At 41.4% G+C, this 20532-nt stretch overlaps 1 protein-coding gene across 12 annotated transcripts in view; it reads right to left on the bottom strand.

The window, feature by feature from the left end:
• CIT (citron rho-interacting serine/threonine kinase) overlaps positions 1-11794 on the bottom strand; it is a 150166-nt gene extending 138372 nt beyond the window's left edge. For 6 of the 12 annotated variants that reach the window (XM_036929386.2, XM_036929387.2, XM_036929390.2 and 3 more), the window contains exons 1-4: positions 11671-11793; positions 10697-10805; positions 6675-6816; positions 116-291 (exon numbers count right to left, since the gene is read on the bottom strand). In XM_036929386.2, the coding sequence (XP_036785281.1) occupies positions 116-291; positions 6675-6816; positions 10697-10792 (414 nt within the window). In that variant the 5' untranslated portion in view covers positions 10793-10805; positions 11671-11793. Of the gene's footprint in view, positions 1-115; positions 292-6674; positions 6817-10696; positions 10806-11670 lie in introns of all 12 variants that reach the window. The other 6 variants (XM_036929395.2, XM_036929392.2, XM_036929393.2 and 3 more) reach the window with 3 other exon arrangements.
• Between the last annotated feature and the right edge of the window lie 8738 nt (positions 11795-20532).

The raw sequence follows: 20532 nt of genomic DNA, 5'->3' as shown, positions 1-20532 counted from the left end.
TAACCATAAAGTCACAGAGAATGTGCTTAATCCCAGATGTCAATTCAGTTTATCGTCTCAGCAGGGAACACTCGGTACAGAAAGGGGAAAGGGCATGAGTTTAAAGCACCCCTACCTGCTCCTGAGCCAGCAAGGCCTTCTTCTTCATGACTTTCATGGCATAGATGTCCCCAGTTGCTCTCTCGCTTACCACCCGCACTTCGGCAAAGTGACCACAACCTACAAGACTTCTGACTTCAAAGTCCTTTGCTGAAGGCTGGAGCCCCTGTAACTGAGCTATGGTGTCAGAATCTGCAAAAGATGGAAGAGTTACTCCCGGGTAAATAAAGCACTTCCAATACAAGCATCTTTATGAAAGCAAAAGAAAGAAAGAAAAAAAAGTGTTCTTATGTCTTCCCTCACTGTCAAAAGACATTTAGTCACTTTCTCATCTGTCATGAATAATTATAAAATCAGCATAAAAGTGTTTTTATATGTTAAGTTAAAATTAAGGGCTCCAGAAATTTCAAAGCACAGTTTCCATGGTAGCTCTAATTTGAATCCTGTAGACTGAGAAAATAGAAGAATATATAAATCATGCTTTTCTTTCCTCCTCTCTGAAGGCTGCAGGGCAGTGTTTGGTCAAACATGCTTATCAGCATTTAGCCTGGTTTATAATGTGATGTAAGCAAAATGATTCCCATCTTAATCAACTCTGGAGTTCATTTCCAGATCATTCCATACTGATTACGTGTCCTGTTCAGTTTTACCCCACTAGCCCAAGTTTTATCTCCCTTGGATTATATCAGTAATACCTGCCTTGCCTTAATAGGTAGCAGTGCTACCATAAAAAAAAAAAAAATTGCCCAAGGAACCAAATGGAGCCCTGACATTTGCTCTGCAAAGCTGACATGTCACACTTCTGGAAGGGTTTACAACACTATCTTGTTTCTTAGCCTATAGTCTTATTTCTTTTCCAAATGCAATCTCTCAGCCGTTGTCTTAGTCTGCTCAGGCTGCTATAAAACAAAATACTATAGCAGAGGTAACTTAAACAATAGGCATTTCTCATAGTTCTGGAGGCTGGGAAGTCCAAGATCAAGGTGCCAGCAGACTGAGTTCCTGCTGAGAACCAACTTCCTGGCTTACAGACGGCCACCTTCTCACTGCGTCCTCACGTGGGGGAGAGAGGGAGCCCTGGTCTTCCTTCCTCTTCTTGTAAGGACACTAATTCCATCATGGGGTCTCACCCTCATGCTTTCATCTAAACTGAATTACCTCCCAGAGGCTCCACCTTCAAATACCACTACACTGGAAGTTAGAACCTCAGCATATGAATTTGGGGTCAGGGGGATGACCCCAACATTCAGTCCACAACAGGTGGAGATCCTTAATGGATGAGGTACGGACTATAAGGATGGCGGATTTGGAACCTAACATACACATATTAACACTCTAAGAGCACTAAGCTGGGCATCACTGGATAGGTAACTGACTCCAGTGATCTGGAGAAAAGGTGCAGAGCAACTTGGACGGACCGCAAAATTCAACCCTGCACGTTATAGGGAAACTGCATCGTATACCAGTTATGCTCCAAAGGAAGACAACAGAAACACATGATCAAAAGCATCCTGGAAAATCCCTCAGAAAGATGCCAGCTTGAAGCCCAAGAGACTCCTGGAATCCCGCAGGGACACTGGAGTCCTCCTGGCACTGGAACATATCACGGTTTCTGTGGTTGGGCATCAGATAGAGTTGGGAGCTACACTCTGGACTTACCACTCAGCCTGGCAGGCTGCTCACATAATGAGAGGGAAGGAATCCCACAAGGGGAAAAGCCATTTCATACCTGTAGTTGTTGAGTGGCCTACTGATGAAGTGGCCAGTGTAATTTTAATTGTTCTTACCCACCCCCTTTCTTTGTCGCATGGGTAGAGTTGAATTCGTTTGGATCTAAGGCACATACAGGAACTCCACTGCACTGAGGATCTTCCCACCCACAGACCACACCTCTCACTTCAGCTAGTCATCCTGAAAACACCTACCTTTTGTCCTGTGGGGAAATCAGGCAGGAGTGATGTGGGTAGATCCACATGAATTCACTGTGACTGTTGCAAAACATAAATCTAGGGTGCCTTCACCGAGAATTCCACGCAGAAGCAAAACTGAAAGCTGCCTGATATTTTCCTTTTGCTCTGACGTCACTGTGCCAAGCCACAGCTTTCTTCCCTGTCCTTTTCCAAGTTTCTTTCAGATCAAGTGTTTGAGTTTTGAATTATGATTCTCCAAATCTGCTGGCTTACAACTTTCTGGGTTGAATCAGATTTCATTACTGCTTGCACAGAAGGCTGACCTCCCTTGATTCTCTGTTAGGCCTTGGGCCCCAAGTTGCTTACAGCATTTGTCCAGCTTACGTCTAGGTCTGTCGCTGGCAACCACCAGGCACTCTCAATCATACAAAGAAACAAACTGCTTATGGGCCAAACCACTGCAATACTCTCACAGTTGTGAGAAACCATTCTGAATCTCAATGTCTTTTTCCCAAAAGCTTTGATTAAGGTGAACAGGTGAAATACTATACTTAACTCTACAACTATTAAAAAAAAAAAGCCACAACTTCTGTCTATACCAGCAGCTACTGTGACTCCAAAACCACATTACCCTTCATCCTGCGCACATTGGTTATGCCATTTATGCATTTATGAGCCAGCAGGTCCTGAATATTGAAGAGGCGATAAAGACCCTAAGCACTGTGATGAAAATGCAGTCAAAGAACAACCTTGCCAGATAAACACTGGAACCCAGGAGCAACAGCCAACAACAGCTGAATGTAATGCTTCCTTTTTTGAAACTCAGAAATCCAATGTGTCAACTTCTAGGAATTCATCCTTCATAGAAACACTAGCAAAGGCTCAAAAAAATACATAAAAGATGCTCATGGTGAGCACTGCTTGTAACACCTGTTTAAAATCATGTGGTACCAGAATCTCCACTAGAATGTGTCTTCTTTAAAGGCAGAGCATTTTGTCTGCTTTGACTACTGTAAACCCAGTTCCTGAAACAGAACCTGGCACATAGTAAGTGCTCCATAAATATTTGTTGAGTAAATACAACTGACCTGTGAACAACACGATGGTTAGGCGTGTCCATCCTGGCGCAGTTGAAAATCCGTGTATAACTTCGGACTCCCCAGAAACTTAACTACTCATAACCTACTGTTGACTGGAAGTCTTACCGACAACAAACATGTATTTTGTATGTTACGCATATTTTATACTGTATGATTGCAATAAAGGAAGCTAGAGAAAAAGAAAATGTTTTTTTCAAATTGTCACAAACCTCCAAATAAAATTCTCCCATATATTTCTTGAACAAAATCGCATATAAGTGGACCTGTGCAGTTCAAACTCGTTTCAAAGGTCAATTGCACATTGCTAAGGGAACAAAGCTAGTGGCAAAACACACATATGATCCATTTTGTGTAAAACTAAACAAGAGTAATGTTAGAACATGCACTGAAAAGGTTTGATAATTACTAGAGTTAGTTGATTGGTACCCACGGGTTCATTATACTATTTTTTGCACCTTTAGATGTGTTTGAAATTTTCTACAATAAATATTTTACAAGGACAAAAAAAACTGCAATGCTATGCACCAAACTGTTAAGAGTAGTTATCTCAGACAAGTAAAGATTTTGAGGCATTTTCTCTCACTTTTATGTTTTACTTTGTATTACACTTAAAATGAGGGGGTAAAAACTTAGTTACAATTTGCCCATAAGTGCTACAGTTGTAAAAATGTAGATGCTTTTGCGAACAGCGAATGTACTTGAAAGAAGGTAGAATTTCAGCTACTGTCAAATCACCAGCAACAGCCCAGCTTCAACAATTATCAACACTTTTTATGCATTTTTTAAGATCACACTTGCTGTCTATTTTTTACACATGATATTATGCTTAAGGTTTTACCATATCTTTGTTCACTCAGCAATACAATCATTCAACCAATATTTATCAAGTATGTACTTTGTGCTAGATACTGTTTGAGGTACAGAACATCAATTAAGAAACAAAAATCCCTTCCCTGATTACCAGATGCCAGTTCCCTGTCCCCTCCTGGCCCAAGCTAGGGACGCCACTTCAGAGCACTACTCTCTGTCTCATTCCCTCTAACAGTCCCCAAAGACAATCTTCATCTCTAGGACAAGATTCAAGAAACTTATGCAACAGTGGCTGTTAGACCCTTCTTCCTGTGGCAGTGAAGTTTACATTCCAAAATAGAAACTCATAAGTGAAAAAAAAAAAAAACTAATGCAATCACTCTTTTTCAATCAGTGTCTCTCAACCGTACTCTCCAGGAAGCATCTTCAAAAATATGAAACAGTTCCCTGGAAAAGAATTCTATTAGAAAAAGCTGTATTTCACTAAACCTAGCCCTTGATTACTGACTGAGTTTGAAGAGCCACTGCTTTAATGTAGCCAGAAGGCATATTCAATCCTAATTAAGGTGCCTGTAGATGGCTCAGTAAATTAGTCTGTCACATGACCTCCCTTCCCCTCCCACTCTCATTTAAGAATTTAAATAGTCAAGAAAATAAGGTGGGGGTTTATTCAAATACAGAATAATGAACAAATACCCCAACTACATTTCAAAGTTAAAGATACACAATATATGAAATATATGTTGAGGTTTACAGCTATCATTTTGGGGAGGAATTTACTAAATGTCTCTAACTCATTTAATCCCCACACAGCCTTATTAGATGTGCATTTTCCGCATTTAGCAGATGAGGAAACTGAGGACAAGGTACATATAAATACTGAAGGTCACGGTAGCCAACACACATTGATTTTATCTCCCAGCCACCTTGGGCTCTTGCACATTCCCCATTCCACGAGGCCTCAGTAATCACAGTGCCCTGAACCCCTGGGTGCCCAGATGAGGCTGAGCACGATACTTCCCATCCTGGCCCAGTGACTGATCAAGTGGTAGGCAAGTGACCCAAAGCAGAGCCAATTAGAATCTTCCCTGGGATTGTATTAACATAGACAGTGAGGGATAAATGTGGGCAGGGCATGGTAGTTAGGCTCCAATGCCCCACGCCTTCTAGAATTCATGCCCTTGTGTAGCTCCCTGGCACATGGAATCTGGGAGGCCCTGTGACTTGCTTCCAACAATAGACTGCATCCAGAGACATCCTTTGTCCCTTCCAGGCCTAAGCCCTAATAAAACCTGGCAGCTTCCACTTTTGTGCTTTTAGAAACCCTAAGCTGCTACATGAGAAGTCCAGCCATCTCTGCTAAAGCGACCAGGTAGATCAGGGTGAGCAGGCTTTTTCTTAAAGGACCAGACAGTGAACATTTTAGGCTTTACACACTATATGGTCTCAGTCACCAGTGCTCAAATGCCCTTGTAATGTGAAAGCAGTCACAGGCATTACATAAACAAATGGGCATGGCTGTGTACCAGTGAAACATTGTTTACAAAACAGGCATCACAGGCTGTAGTTGGCTGACTCCTGATGGAGACAGGGGAGCCAGAGAGATCAAGAGGTCCTGAGACTTCACAGAGAAAGGGGAAGGTCCAGCCTCCCAGGCAACACACTGGCATCCAGACGTGGGGCCAGCCATCTGACATCCCAGACCAGAGAGTCCTGAGTGCCTAAGGTGTTGGCCAGAGCCACATGGAACAGAAGAGTCATCAGCTGAGCCCAGTCTGCCCACAGAATCACGGGAGGTAATACGATGATTATTGTTTCAAGTCACTATGTTCAGGGCACTTAGTTACACAGCAAAGTTGTGTAGGACAGAGTTTCTCAGACTTGGCACTGCCGAAATTTGGGGCCAGATGATTCTATGTTGCAGGGAACTGTCCTGTGCACTGTATAATGTTTAGCATCATCTCTGGATTTACCCATTAGATGCCAGTAGCACCCTTCCTCTCAGTTGTAACAACCAAGTATGTCCCCAGACATTGCCAAGTGTCCCTGGAGAGCAAAAATCACCACCAGCTAAAACACACTGGTGTAAGGTAAAAGAATACAAAACTGATGCACAGGCAGTCAACTTCCCCACTAGGACGAAGTCAAGCAAAGTCAAGAACAAGGCGAGCAGGGCCAATTTATGACTTTACAGGCCCTACACACTTCTGCCTTTATCAGCCCCTTCCTCCATAAAAAATAAAAAATTACATGACTACATTGGCAAAATGATGAGTACAATCCAGAACCATTATACATTATGACATTCATACTTTTCCGTAAGATTTTAAAATAAATTTAATTAAAATAAATCCAATTTTATTAAAATTACTGTGGGCCCTGCACACTATTCCTACTGTGCCTAATGGATAATCGGTCATGAGTGAGTGTAAGCCTGGGGCCAGAGGACATCATTTAAGTCTGTGGAAACAGCCATGCCTAAAGGATGACCCATTGCTGGATTTCTCGGTTTCATGAGCCACAAATCCACTTTTTGGGCTAAGCTGGTTTGAGTTGAATTTCTATCACTTGCAGCAGAGAAGCCAGACTTCTCGTCTCCCAACTGCAAAAAATGGAATCTGACCTTGAAACTGGGTCTGTCTTACCCAGTGCTGAGTTCTTACCCACTACCGCCAACCACTAACTCATCTGCCTCTGGCATCCTTCTAGTTTTCTCTAGCTGGATAGTTTTCCAGAAAAAGTTCTCCAAACTTACACTTGCAGACAAAGTTGCTCACGTGCTTAATCTTCATCAGAGCAGGCTGACTGCATTCTTCAAAGAGAACAAAGAGGGCATCTAATACCCCTTCTCGGGAAAGAGGAGACATCTGCTGTTGAGTCATGAAGAGTGGTTTCCCCTGAAAACAGCAAACAGCAGATGGAGACACTGTCAATAATGAAAAGCTTTGATCAATAACATCCACACAGAGTAAATTGCAAGCCACCAGCTCCACTAAGTGCTCACGACATAACGTTAACAGCACAATTCTGTAGCTTCCTTCTTTAAAGTGACATCAATTGATAGTCATTAAGTTATTACTTGTTCCATTCCATTACGTGGGTTTCTCTCACCAGCACCTGGGGAGAAAAACTTCACAAACATGCCATTAGTTAGAAAAGACCTTCCATTCTTAACAGTCTGAGGTGCACAGGAACAGTTATTTTGGACCCTGCTGGCTCTGACATGTGTCCGTGTCTCTACAGTAGGACACAATGTGGGCCATTTCTTTCAGGTGTGCCCAGAGGGTTGCTATGTGACTTCAGTTCCTTTAATTCACTTGAACAATTAGAGTAGTGTGAATGGAGTGACTATCGTAAAGCTGAATTTATTCATGATCTAGAGCAACAGTTGCAAACTGGCAGACTGTATCTAGCCCACAGACATGTTTTGTTTGGCCCGGAGTAGTATTTAAAATAATTTGAATTATCTGCCAATGTTGAAAAATCAGATTTCACTAAAAATAAGAAGGGGGGGATTTCTGGCTTCATTTGAAACACTGGAGAATCTAGCAACATTGCCCCACATTCCTGCCTGGTGATATTGAGGGGCAGCTGAGACTCCTCGGAGTCTCCATTAGGAGCCTAGGTGCCAGCCCATTACAGTCTATCGGGCCTATTGACTCATTTATGCTCTGACCCCCAAGGACGGACATGCGTTTGCAACCACTGGGCTAGAGCAATGATTCTGATATGCCAGGCCACAGAATGTGCAGAGGTCTCCCTGCAAAGACAGCCACCAACAATTCCTCTAAATCTGTCAGCGCTTGCCACTGCTCCCATCAAAAGCTAGAGTCTATTTCCCTTCCCCTTGAATCTATGCTGTCTCTGTGACTTGCTTCAACCAACAGAATGTAACACAAGTGACACAGTACCAGTCAGGGCAGAACCCTAAAGAAGCCTGGAAGCTCCTGCATTTGCTCTTATGGGAAGCCAGCAGCCATGTAAAAAACCTGGGGCTAGCAAACTATAGCCCATGAGTGAATCTGGCCCACTGCCTATTCTTATAAATAAAGTTTTATTGGAACACAGCTATACCTGTTCGTTTACATATTGTCTAGGGATGCTTTTGTCTTACAGTGGCAGAGTTGAGTAGTTGCAACTACCCACAAAGCCTAAAATATTAATTATTTACAGAAACAATTACAAGCCCTGAGTAAGATTACTGAATAATGTAAGACGTCATAGGCAAGCGAAGTCAGGTGAAAGAAGACTAAGATGTCCCAGCCAGCACCCAGGAGTTCCAGTGCCAGACAAGCTCCAAACTGTATGGCCTCACAGGGTGGAACAAAAGAACTGCCTAATTGAATCCAAACAACCCACAGAATTATAAGAAAACATAAATCATTGTTGCTTTAAACTTTTGCAAGAGGTCTCCTACACAGCAAGGGATAACAGAAACAGACCAGCTACATTTGAAGCACCTGGAGAACTTAACAAAAAAATAAAAATAAGAAAAGATTTCTCTGGTCCAATCCCAATCTATTCCATTAGACTTTTCTGGTTTATAGCTTAGAATCTGTTTTACTTATAAGCTCCCCAAGAGATTCAAACCTCCGCCAGGTTTATGAAGTACTGGGTCACGAGGCCACCACATTTATCACTCTGGTTACAGTTCTGCCACTTATTCCAAAAAATAATGAGTCTTTGTTTCTTCTGTTTTTAATGAGCATAGACTAACTACAGCAATAGTTCCCAAATAAAGCAGTGATTCTTAACAGTTTTCAAGTCTGCCATGAAATGAGAAAAAAATGAACGCTGCATGATGATTCTTTTATAAAGCTAAATATATTCCAATTTGAAAATGGTCCTTTATTCTGAAAGGACCTCTGACATGTTTGGTGTTTCTTAAAATGTCCTTTCTTTATGATATAAAAGGGCCAGAGGATAACAGGCTTTTCTTTATATCTGTGTGGTTTTTTACATCCCTTACTTGGCAAAATAAAAAGCTGGCAAACTCATGTTGGCCCAGCAAATTTGTTAGATTTTGCTGGCTCGAGTATCTAAAAGTCTGCTAACCACTGACGGAGAACTTGAGAAGTACTATTAAGTAGAAACTGAGGCCCAGTCTAAAGTACTTACCTAAATGGAAAACAAAATCACTACTCTAAACCTCATTAAAACAGTGGTGGATGGGGAAAGAACAGTATCCTTCCCTGTTTACATTAGGTGAATGTAAGGTGTATGCTATACTTGCAAATAATAGCTTTCCTGGGGACAGGAAGGAATTCATTTAAAAAGATGAATTGAGAATTTACCCACAATTCTTGTTGTTCTGACATTTAAGTATAAGATACACTTAATAAACTCTGATATATGCTGGTAGTGTTGCCCAGTGGCTACCTGCCCAGCCTCTGGACTTAGACCAAAAATGGAGTGCCTGGCTCTGCCATTTACAAGCTGCATGATCCTGGGCAAGTCCTTGCCTCCTTCGAAGTCTCCTCCTATTTAAAATGTAAATAAGAATAGGCGCTACCTCAATTATGAGGCTGAAGTGAGATAATCAGGAGCATGCTGGCTCTGTACCCAGCACATTGGAAGCCACAGGTATTACATAATCAGAACATTAGAAGTCCTTGGTAAATTTTGTAATAACTTGTAAAAGTTTTGGAGTAAAACAATAAAGGGGCTAAAAAGTGGCAGTTAAGGTTAGTGACAGGTTATTAGTAGCTAAGGTAAGGTCCAGTCAGAGAATGGTAGAGACAGACTATTCATTTGTGAAAAGCATCTCATGACCTAAAATGGCAATGGGGATAGCCCCTCAGAACAACCTAAGCTTTCAATTTGTCTATATTCTGATCTGACTGAACATCCCCTAATACCAATATTTTGGGAAAAAAGTCATCAAAAACATACTAGTATTTATCAGCATACAAGCATCTTCACATAAATACCTTCCTAAATATAATTACTGCTAAGTGAACATATTTATTATTACTATAATACTATATCCATACTTAGTATTAACAATAGTTACCTTTTATAACTATTGGCTGATCAAGCTCTTGGCTTCTCAAGCAAGGAGCTAAGTGCCTTACATGAATTATCTCACTTAATCCTCATAATAACCCTGTAAATTAGGTGTTATAACCTCTACTTTAAAGACTGGCAAATGGATTCAGAGAAGGCAACTGACTCACCCAAGGTAACACAGCTAACAAGCACTAGAGCCAGGATCCAAACCTAAATCTTCACTGTTATCTATATTGTCCCCCTGACTTATGAATACATCAGTCAAACAAGGATTTCTACATCAAGAATGTTTTATCTACATCAGAACAAAAGAATTAGAAATCTACTTGGAAATAATCTCCTGATTGTTTTAATATTTCTGGAGTGAAGAAGATGTTCTATAACTTGAGAGGAATGTGGGTTTCACAAATGTGATATTTATCAAAGTTTTTTTTTAATCTATAAAATAAACATTTCTTGAATGAAAAAGAAATGTGATTACTCCTACAGAAATTCTTGTCAAAAGAGTACTTTGTTTTTCTTTCTTTAAGAAAAGAACAAACTTTAGTATAGAAGTGTAAAGTATAAGAAATGATTAAAAACTTCATGGCCAAGTTTAGTTATCTACTACCATCTGCAAAGCGGTTCCCTTTTCCAATACTACCAGCACATGTGAAACACCAAACGGAATTTCTCCTACAAGATTAGCTTCAATCCTATAAAAGTAAAGGTAAGTGACAAAGAGGGTCCAAGAAAACAAACAGGTGAGCAGACTTGGCAGCCTGTTACCTGGAAGAAATGATTCAGCCTGGAGGCCCGGCTGGCAATGGGATCGGCTGCACCAGCATCCTGCAGATTCCGCGCCCCATACTTGAACTTCAGCATCTCCTCACTGGGGCTGAAGGGAAACAGGAGAAGGTCAAATGTGCTATTGCCGATGTGAGAGATCCTGATCTCCCTCAAGATATCAGGAATAGGGAAGTGAAGATCAGCCACCACATGGGTCTTGGGAAGTTCAGTCTGACGATGGACATTAAAAACCAGATCTACTCACTGTAACAGGAGGTGATACTTATCTGACTACTCTCTTCTAAATTTGTTTATTATCTGCTCCACCGGTAGTGTAAGCACAAGGTTGGAACATAGTAGGTGCTAATAAAGAGAGACTGAATGATTGAAATAAACAGATTATATGTTATAAGGTAATTTGTGCTATGAGGTAAAAAAAAAAAAAAAAAGAAACCAGAATAAGGTAAGGGTAATTGGTGTGTGTAGGTGTGGGCGCGCGCAATTTTTTACAGGGTAGTCAGAGCAGACTGCACGGAGGAGGTAACATCTGAAGCAAGATCTCAAGTGGGCAAGCCGTAAGACTCGCTGCTTGGGGCGGGTGCAGAAAGCTCGCTCAGAGAGAACAGCCAGGGCTACAGCCGCAGATTATACGGAGCTGCCGGACTCCACTAGACAGAATGATGCAGGTAATGCTGGCATGAGGTACGGTAGAACACACCTGGACCCCACCCTGTTGAGGAACACCTCCTCCTATCCTGGGCACCACCTGGCAGGACCCTTCGGCTTCTTCCAGGTGGGCGTGCGCACCGCCAACCTGGGAAGACCCTCCCTGCCCCCATTACCCCTCGGGAAGGAACCAACTCCCTCCCGCTGCGGGAAGGAAAGCTGGGATTGGTGTGGGTGGCAGTGGCCGGAGCCCTAGCCTTGCAGAGTCGGGTTGGGGAGAATTGGGCGTGGGGGAGGACTAGACTCACGCTCCGCCGACCCCGCCAATCTGCGCTCTGCTCCTCCCGGTGCCTCCCGCCGCCAAGTTTGAACCTCGGGAACGGCATGGGCGGGGTCCTGCCGTATCTGGACCATTCAGAGTGCCCTCTCCCATGATGGACAACGACGTCTCAGCCAGGCCCCGCCCAAGTCCTTAAAAATATGAGGAAGTGAAAGGAAGAACCAATCAAATTGTTTCTTCCTTTGACTCGTGACCAATGAGAAACGGGGAAGGGCAAACCCGTCAGGACAGGTCTTGGAAGTTTGAAATTGGCATTTAAGCGGGCTTCTCCGTTTGAGAACGCGTCTGTTTGTGTCTAGGATCCCTGGAGAGGTTCCCTCCTTCACGGCCACCTACGAGGAGGAAGGCGGACAGGCCGCTCTGGTCTTCTTGTTCCTCAATCCTGGCTAAATCCGAGGTACCTGTTACTTTGGTAAACCAACTAGTTATCTGCCACAGTTGAGGCGGCAGACGTTTTGCATTTGAATTTCAGCCTGCCTGAATTTCTGCATCTTCGGGCTGATTGTCCTGCAACGAATAGGTGAACATACTGAGACAGTCTGAAAGGACATTTTAAAATCAATTAAAGGCAGGAGATTTAAACAAGCACTTGACTAAAGAGGAAATCCAAATGGCCAACAAAGATATAAAGCGGTGCTCAACTTCATACGTAATCACGAAATAAGATAAAGTCACTATGAGATACAATGGCACGCACCCAGATTAGGAGGGGGGAAAAGGGTCTGACAGTGTTTTTCAAAGATGTGTTGCTACACTCATTCATAGCTGATGGGAGTGTAAATTAGTACAGTCTCTGAAAAAGTTTGGCACTATTTGGTAAAATTGAAGATATGCATATCCTATGACTCACATGGACAAGAACGTGCAAATAGTATTGTATGACACAACGGCCAAAAAAAACTGGAGGCAACCCAAACATCTATCAAGCAGTAGAAAGGATAATTTTTTATATTGCAGTGTTTTCATAAAGCAACTTGAAAAGAAATAAACTAGAGCTAAACACAGTGACATGAGTTTCAAAGCAATGCTGACTGAAGGAAACAAGATGATAGGATAAAGTACGATTTGATTAATATAAATGTCAAAAGTAGACGAAACAATGTTGTTTAGGGAGGGATGTACATAAGTACAGGTACATAAAGAGGATAGTAGTCACCTAAGGTTGAAATGGAGGCCTTTCAGGGTGCTATGCTGATCTATTTCTTAACCTGGGTGGTAATAATATGAATGTTCATTTTGTAATTATTAAATTTTATATATATATAGATAGATAGATAGATGTATATGTGTTCTATTTTATATTTAAAAACTTAAAGGAGGAGACAGTCCTGTACTCTTTTAATCCCTACACTAGGTGGACCTGGAGATGTGTTACCATGTGTATGCATGCAAACACATGTACATGCATCAACACAAAACCCAAGCAACAGACTTGCTTAATGCACTTTTTTCCCCAAACATAACTTGCTCTTCATTCCTGGGACAATAATGATAACTACTATTTATCAAACCCCTCCCCTACCAAGCACTTGGTCTCATTAATCTTTACCACAAGCCTAAGAGAGAGGAACTGTAACCCACACTTTACATGGAAAAAATAAACCAAGAGAAGTGCAGTGACTAATCTTGGGTCATTCAATTTTTGGTGGTAGAGTTGGATTTGGGACTCCTGAACTGTCTGACTCCAAATCCTTTCCTCTACACAAAACCTGCTTCTCAGAAGACATGAGAAATTATCCCAGCCTCTGGTTTTGTCATGTTGCAAGGCCTGACCCAGTCCAGAAAGATGTAAAAAAAAAAAGTGCTTCTAATGACATGTTGGAGATAGCAAGGTGAGGGGATGCAAAGTGGGTTGTAGCCAGCTGCTGACTTGATATAATCTCAGAAAGGTATGAATGTTGATCTAGTTGATGCTTCTGCTGATTTTTCCAGTCCAGCCAAACCTGTTACTGTCCAGGTATCAGAAATAGAATGCAATGTTAACAGCACTGATTTTTACTGCACCAAATCCTGCCTAGATATCCTGTTAATTTCCCATTAGAACAATTACTGGCTTCTGCAAACCCTTTATGAAACAAGACAGAGAATAAACAACAAATAAAATGAATGAAGAAACATAAAGCAAAAATCACATTAACTCTGCCAGTTTTTGAAATTCAGATGGACAACAGGCACATGAAAAGCTGCTCCACATCACTAATTATCAGGGAAATGCAAATAAAAACCACAATGAGATATCACCTCACACCAGTTAGGATGGCCAATATCAAAAAGACTAAGAACGATAAATGCTGGCGAGGCTGTGGAGAAAGGGGAACCCTCCTACACTGCTGGTGGGAATGTAAGCTAGTTCAACCATTGTGGAAAGCAATAAGGAGGTTCCTCAGAAAACTAAAAATAGAAATACCATTTGACCCTGGAATTCCACTCCTAGGAATTTACCCAAATAATATAATTTCTCATTCAAAAAGACATATGCACCCCTATGTTTATTGCAGCACTGTTTACAATAGCCAAGATATGGAAGCAACCTAAGTGTCCATCAGTAGATGAATGGATAAAGAAGATGTGGTACATATACACAATGGAATACTATTCAGCCATAAGAAGAAAACAAATCCTACCATTTGCAACAACATGGATGGAGCTGGAGGGTATTATGCTCTGTGAAATAGGCCAGGCAGAGAAAGACAAGTACCAAATGATTTCCCTCATTTGTGGAGTATAACAACAAAGCAAAACTGAAGGAACAAAACAGCAACAGACTCACAGACTCCAAGAAGGGACTAGCAGTTACCAAAAGGGAGGGGTGGGGGAGGGTGGGGGAGGAGGGAGGGAGAAGGGGACTGAGGGGGTATTATGATTGGCACACATGGTGTGGGGGGATCATGGGGAAAACAGTATAGCACAGAGAAGGCAAATAGTGACTCTGTGGCATCTAACTATACTTTTGGGCAGTGAATGCAATCGGGTATGGGGGGGACACAATAACAGCAGTGAATGTAGTAACCACATTGTTTTTTCATGTGAAACCTTCATCAGAGTGTATATCAATAATACCTTAATAAAAACTCAGCCAGTTTTCTTTCAGGAGTTGTAATTACACATAGTGTGTAGGGAAGATAATAAGGATGGATCAAGAGGGTTTGTGCCTATCCTCAAAGGATAAGACATTGCCAAATAGAACTGTCATTAAAGCTAGACTGACAGGAAACCTGAGACCTTATCTTAGTCCTCACACAAGACGAAACAGTGACCAGTCCTATGCTGAACGTGAATCCATGATGATTATTTTGATGGAGATTCTGAAAGAACATCATCCTAACTGAGTCATAATGAAGGACATTATAATCTTATAGCATTCAATCCTTCACTGATTCAAAATACATTTTTGTGCCAAGCACTGGGGGTACCAAAATAAAATAGACACCCTCCTTGTCTATTTTTGAAAGGCTGAGTATGGTAAGGATATGGGACTGTAAGCGAACATTTGTGAAGCCCTGTGGTAAGTTCCTGTAGCAGTGGAGGGCTTGGCAACCACAGCAGGGGAGGGCAAGTGGCATGTGACAGCAAATACCCAAAACTTGAAAACAAAATGTGATTGCCCTCTAAGAGAGCTTTCAACTGAGAGATTACACAAGTAGAAATACTCCAAGACACCTTTAAAAGATAGAAGGAATGACTACGAGACTCAAGCTAGACTTAGTGGAACTTTAAGAATTAGTAATACCATCCACCTCGAAGGACAGAAAAAGTCTTTGAGAAACTACACCCACTTTAGATATAAAGAGACAAAGCTATTCTGGTTCCTTTAGCAGCTATTTTAAGTGTAAGTTACTTCTAAATAAGGAAAATAACTACCACAATCTGAGGCTTTCTAAGAGCAAGCCGTATCTCAGGCATCACCTGTTTCCCAGATATGAGTCCTGACCTCTGGTATAAGAGACTCTTGCAGGTCACATACAAATGTCACTTATTTTTTATATTTTACTGTGTGTTAGGAAAAATTATAGTTAGCCCATCAATCCAGGTGTTGTAGAAAGTCCAGCAGTATCTTGACCTCCACGCATTAGATGCCCCACCCACTAGCACACACTCACAGTCATGACAACCAAACATGTCTCCCAACATTGCTCAGTGTCCCCTGGGGGTCAAAAATCACCCGGAGTTGAGAACCACCTGTTGTAACTGTATGATCTGAATATTTTCAGTGAATCCATGAAATAAGATTTATTTAAATCAACAGAGCTCACAAACAAAACACGTTTTCCAGATTTTAAATGTTACAAAAAAACTTGTTAATTAACTTTTATTCTGACATCTTTATTTTTCAAATGTTTTTGTCAAGTTTGAATGATAAGTTCCCATCTGTGTTTTTTTTTTTCCTTCTTTGACCTCAGACAAAGCCTCTAACAAGGAAAGATAAATTTTCAAAATTCAATTCAGTAGCAATTAGCCTTCCTGCTATTTGATTCTAGACATTTCTCTATGATTCTTGGGCATGTCAGTTGATAGTGTTCCTTCAAAAGTGTTATAAACTGTAAAACATACCTTTAATCCTTCAGACCACTCATTTGAAGAGTGTTTTATAATCTCCAGTCCTTTTGTAATACAAGAAATTCAGGCACTGGACTCAAAAACTATTTTCTGGTGACAACTAGAAAAAATGTCATCAAATTCCTACAGTGTTTGAGAGAAGGAAAAGAGAAGCCCCAGACTGGGAGAAAATATTTGCAAAAGATACATCTGATAAAAGACAGTTATCCAAAATATAAAAAAAAACTTTCAAAGCTCAACAGTAGGAAAATAACTCAGTTGAAAAGTGGGCTGAAGACCTTAACAGATGCCTCACCAAAGAAAATATGCAGATGAAAAAAAAGCATAGGAAAAGATGTTGCCCATCATATCACTACACACCTATTAGAACAGCTGAAATCCCAAACACAGACACACCAAATGCTGGGGAGGATGTAGAGCAACAGGAACTCTCGTTCATTGCTGGTGGGGATGCAAAGTGGTACAGCTCCTTTGGAAGACAGTTTGGCAATGTCTTACAAAACTAAACACTTACTATTCTATCCAGCAATCATACTCCTTGGTATTTACCCAAAGGAGTTGAAAATGCATGTCTGCACAAAACCTGTGCATGGATGTTTATAGCAGCTTCATTCAGAATTGCCAAGACTTGGAAGCAACCAAGATGTCCTTCTGTAGGTGAATGGATAACAAACTGTGATACATCCGGACAATGGAACATTAGTCAGCACTAAAAAGAAATGAGCTATCAAGCCTTAAAAAAGACATGGAGGAAGCTTAAATGCATACTGCTAAGTGACAGAAGCCAATCTGAAAAGACTACATACTGTATGATTCCAACTATATGACATTTTGGAGAAGGCAAGACTATGGAAACAAAAGCCATTTCAGAAACAAATCAAATATCCAGGGATTAAGGTAATTCGATTTATGTGCTAATTATATATCAAAGATGAGGTGGGGGAAATATATTGATTATTTCTTTAGTAGGAGGAATAGAAAACCCTCACCAGTCTTCATTCATTTGTTCACTCAGCAAACCATTTATTGAGCGCCTACTATTTGTGGCACTGTTTTAGGTGCTGGGGTGTCAACAGTAGATAAACTAAACAAAAACCCTTGACCTTGTGGGGTTCATGTTCTAGTGGGTGGAGACAGACATTAAGCAAGATAAATAAACAAAATGTACTATGGAGAAAAATGACCCCAAAAAGGGCTCACGGAGTGCAGGGGAGGAGTTCCAATCTTAAGTGCTCAGAAACAATTTCAGTGAGAGGGCAACCCTTGAATAAAAACTCCAAGTTTTGGAGAAGGCCGTGCAGCCAGCTGGGGGAAGAGCACTCCAGGGTCAGCAAGGGTAAAAGCCCTGAGGTCAGGGGAGCTTGCTACGTCGGAGAAACAGTAAGTTTCTGTGTATGAGTTTCCTATTGCTGCTGTAACAAATGACCACAAATTTAATGCCTTAAAACAATACAAATGTACTCCCTTACAGCCCTGAAGGTCAGGAGATTGACAAAGTTACCACTGCACTAAGATCGAGGTGTCGGTGTTGGGGCTCATTCTTTCCAAAGGCCCCAGGGGAGAATCCGTTTCCTTTTTTAGCTTCTAGAAGCCACCTGTATTCTTCGATTCATAACTCCTTTCTCCATCTTCAGAGCCAGGGATGTAGCATATGCTCTTTCTCTCTCTCTTTCTCTCCCTTTCTTTATCTCTCTCTTTCTCTCACCTTTGTCAAATCCCTTTCTCTCTCTGACCCTCCTGCCTCCCTCTTATGAGGACCCTTCTACTTACATTGGGACCCACCTCGATAATCTTCCCATCTCAAGGGCCTTAATTTAGTCACACCTGCAAAGTCCCTTTTGCCATGTAACTGGAAACATATTCACAAGTTCTGAGGATTAGGACATGGACACATTTGGGGGTCACAATTAGACTTACCACAACCAGCAAGGCTCAAGAAGAATGGATGCAGGCAAGAATAGTAGGAGATGAGGTCAGAGATGCTCCTTTTTAATGACTAAAAGCTTATCCATTAAAAAAGAATTGTTAGCAATTTCATTCTTTAAAATTAACTGGCTTGGCCTTTTCCACAGTAAATAATACTGGGTTGTACTTTTCTACTCCTTCTGCTGTCAGCTTGCCTTTGTAATATTGTCGTCTTTATTTCTCAACTTCTAATAAAGCTTAAAACACTTGGAGAGGCTACAGTATAAATTATTTCAGCTTTCCATATGTGGGTGTTGAAAGGGGCGGTCCAATCCCAAAAAGCAAACCTAGCTGAGAGGACTTTGGAAAGAAAGGAAATACAAACCATGGGGTGGCAGAAAAGGTGTATTCTCTTGTTCATTAGCATCACTTTGCAGAAAAGCCCCAAATCGCTATTTGCATATATTGGGGAAGACTGTCCAGCCTTGCATAACTCTTTTTTCATTTAATTTTTTAAAATTGTGATTAAGTACACGTAATATAAAACTTACCATCTTAACCATTTTTAAGTGTACGCTTCAATGACATTAAGTACATTCACATTGTCATGCAACCATCACCACTGTCCATCTCCAGAACTTTTTCATCTGGCAAAACTGAAACTGTTCCCACTAAACAACCCCCCCATTCTCCACTCCTCCAAGCCCCTGGTCACTTCTTTTCTTTCTGTCTCTGTGAACTTCCCTGTTCTAGCTCCCTCATATAAGTAGCATCATACAGTATTTGCCCTTTTGTGTCTGATTTATTTCACCTGGCATGTTTTCAAGGTTCATTCACATTGTAGCATGTGTCCAAACTTCACTGCTTTTCATGACTAATATTCAACATTTTCTTTATCCATTCATCTGTTGATGGACCCTTGGGTTGTTTCTACCTTTTGGCTATTACGAACAATGCTGCTGTGAACACTGGCATACAAATACCCGTTTGAGTCCCTGCTTTCAATTATTTTGGGTGTGTACTTAAGAGGGGAATTGTTGGGTCATACGGTAATGTTACGTTTAACTTTTTGAAGAGCTGCCAAACTGTTTTCTTCAGCAGTTACATGATCTGACATACCTCCCTGCGTGCACCAGGGCTCCAGTTTCTCCACATCTTCAATGCTTGGTATATTCGGCACTTTTTTTTTTTTTTAATAATAGCCATCCTATGGGTCTGAGGCGTATCTCATGCCTGTTTATTTATACTTTTCTTGTTTAACAGTGGAAATTTTTCATTCAAAATGCAGGCATTTCTCCAGATCACACTCCTCCCGACACCTATAGTTCACTTCCAATAGCCCTTAGGCTCTTGCTTTCAAAATTACTTCCTTCAGTGGCTTCCTGATCTTGAAAGCGTCCAGAGGACCATTGCTTGCTTCGCATTTTGCCTCCCCGAGGCAGACACGCTATCTAGTGACCCGATGTGGTAACTGCAGGGGCAGCCCCCAGTTTCACTCTTGCCAGTCCCAGTACAGAGCCTTTGATTATATTTTCTTTTCCTGGTGATGCCCATCTGGTACTACGATGAAAGCTGAAATCCAAATGTGATTCATAAAGGGATGTTTTTACGAGGTTTATATACATGGGCTTTCACCCCAAATGGCAGTGCCCTCTCTGGTGTCCTCTTAATTGCACCCGTTCCTAAAATACAAATAATAGATATGCAGCTGACATTTTAAATGCAACTGGTTTGTTGAACAATTTGTCCAAAAAAGAAATAATTTTATTTTCTTCCAGTCTCTGTTTTCAGCCACTCTCTATTTGAACCTCCTTTTCAACCCTTTAAGGACACCCTAGCAAACCCCATAGCTCTCAGACTTCTTCAAGTTTTCACAAAATCCCTTGTAGTGCCATCTGATACTTCACCTCCACCTTCCCCAGAACAGGCCTGGCTTTGGAGTGGGGGCAGGGGGTGACCCGCTCATTCAGCTGTTCCTACTCCTTTGAAACTTCTCTCATGTTTGGAGCAGAGACTAGAAATTAAGGGGAAAGCACTGCCCTGCACAATTTTCTGACTTAGGAAATGGCCTCCTAATTGGACTTCTCCAACTACCCTCCCCTAAGCTCACACCCCTCAATAAATTCCAAGGTGTCCCCTTAATTCATTCGTGCCCCACCCGACAGCAAGAGCTGAGGCTGCTTCATTTTGCCCCCCACCCCTGCCTTTCTGCATGCACACTCCAGCCAGCTCCATCTCCCTTCCACTTTTCTCCCTTTCCTTAGAGATCACAAGAATAAGGAAAAGGAATAATCACTCTTAGAAAAGGAAATCATGTTATCCTTAGGACTATAAACCTAAAGAATCCAAGAGACTCAAGAAATTTATT

Source organism: Manis pentadactyla, chromosome 14 (genome assembly GCF_030020395.1).
Source record: "Manis pentadactyla isolate mManPen7 chromosome 14, mManPen7.hap1, whole genome shotgun sequence".
Lineage (NCBI taxonomy): Eukaryota > Metazoa > Chordata > Mammalia > Pholidota > Manidae > Manis > Manis pentadactyla.
This window is presented reverse-complemented; position numbering and strand designations above follow the sequence as displayed.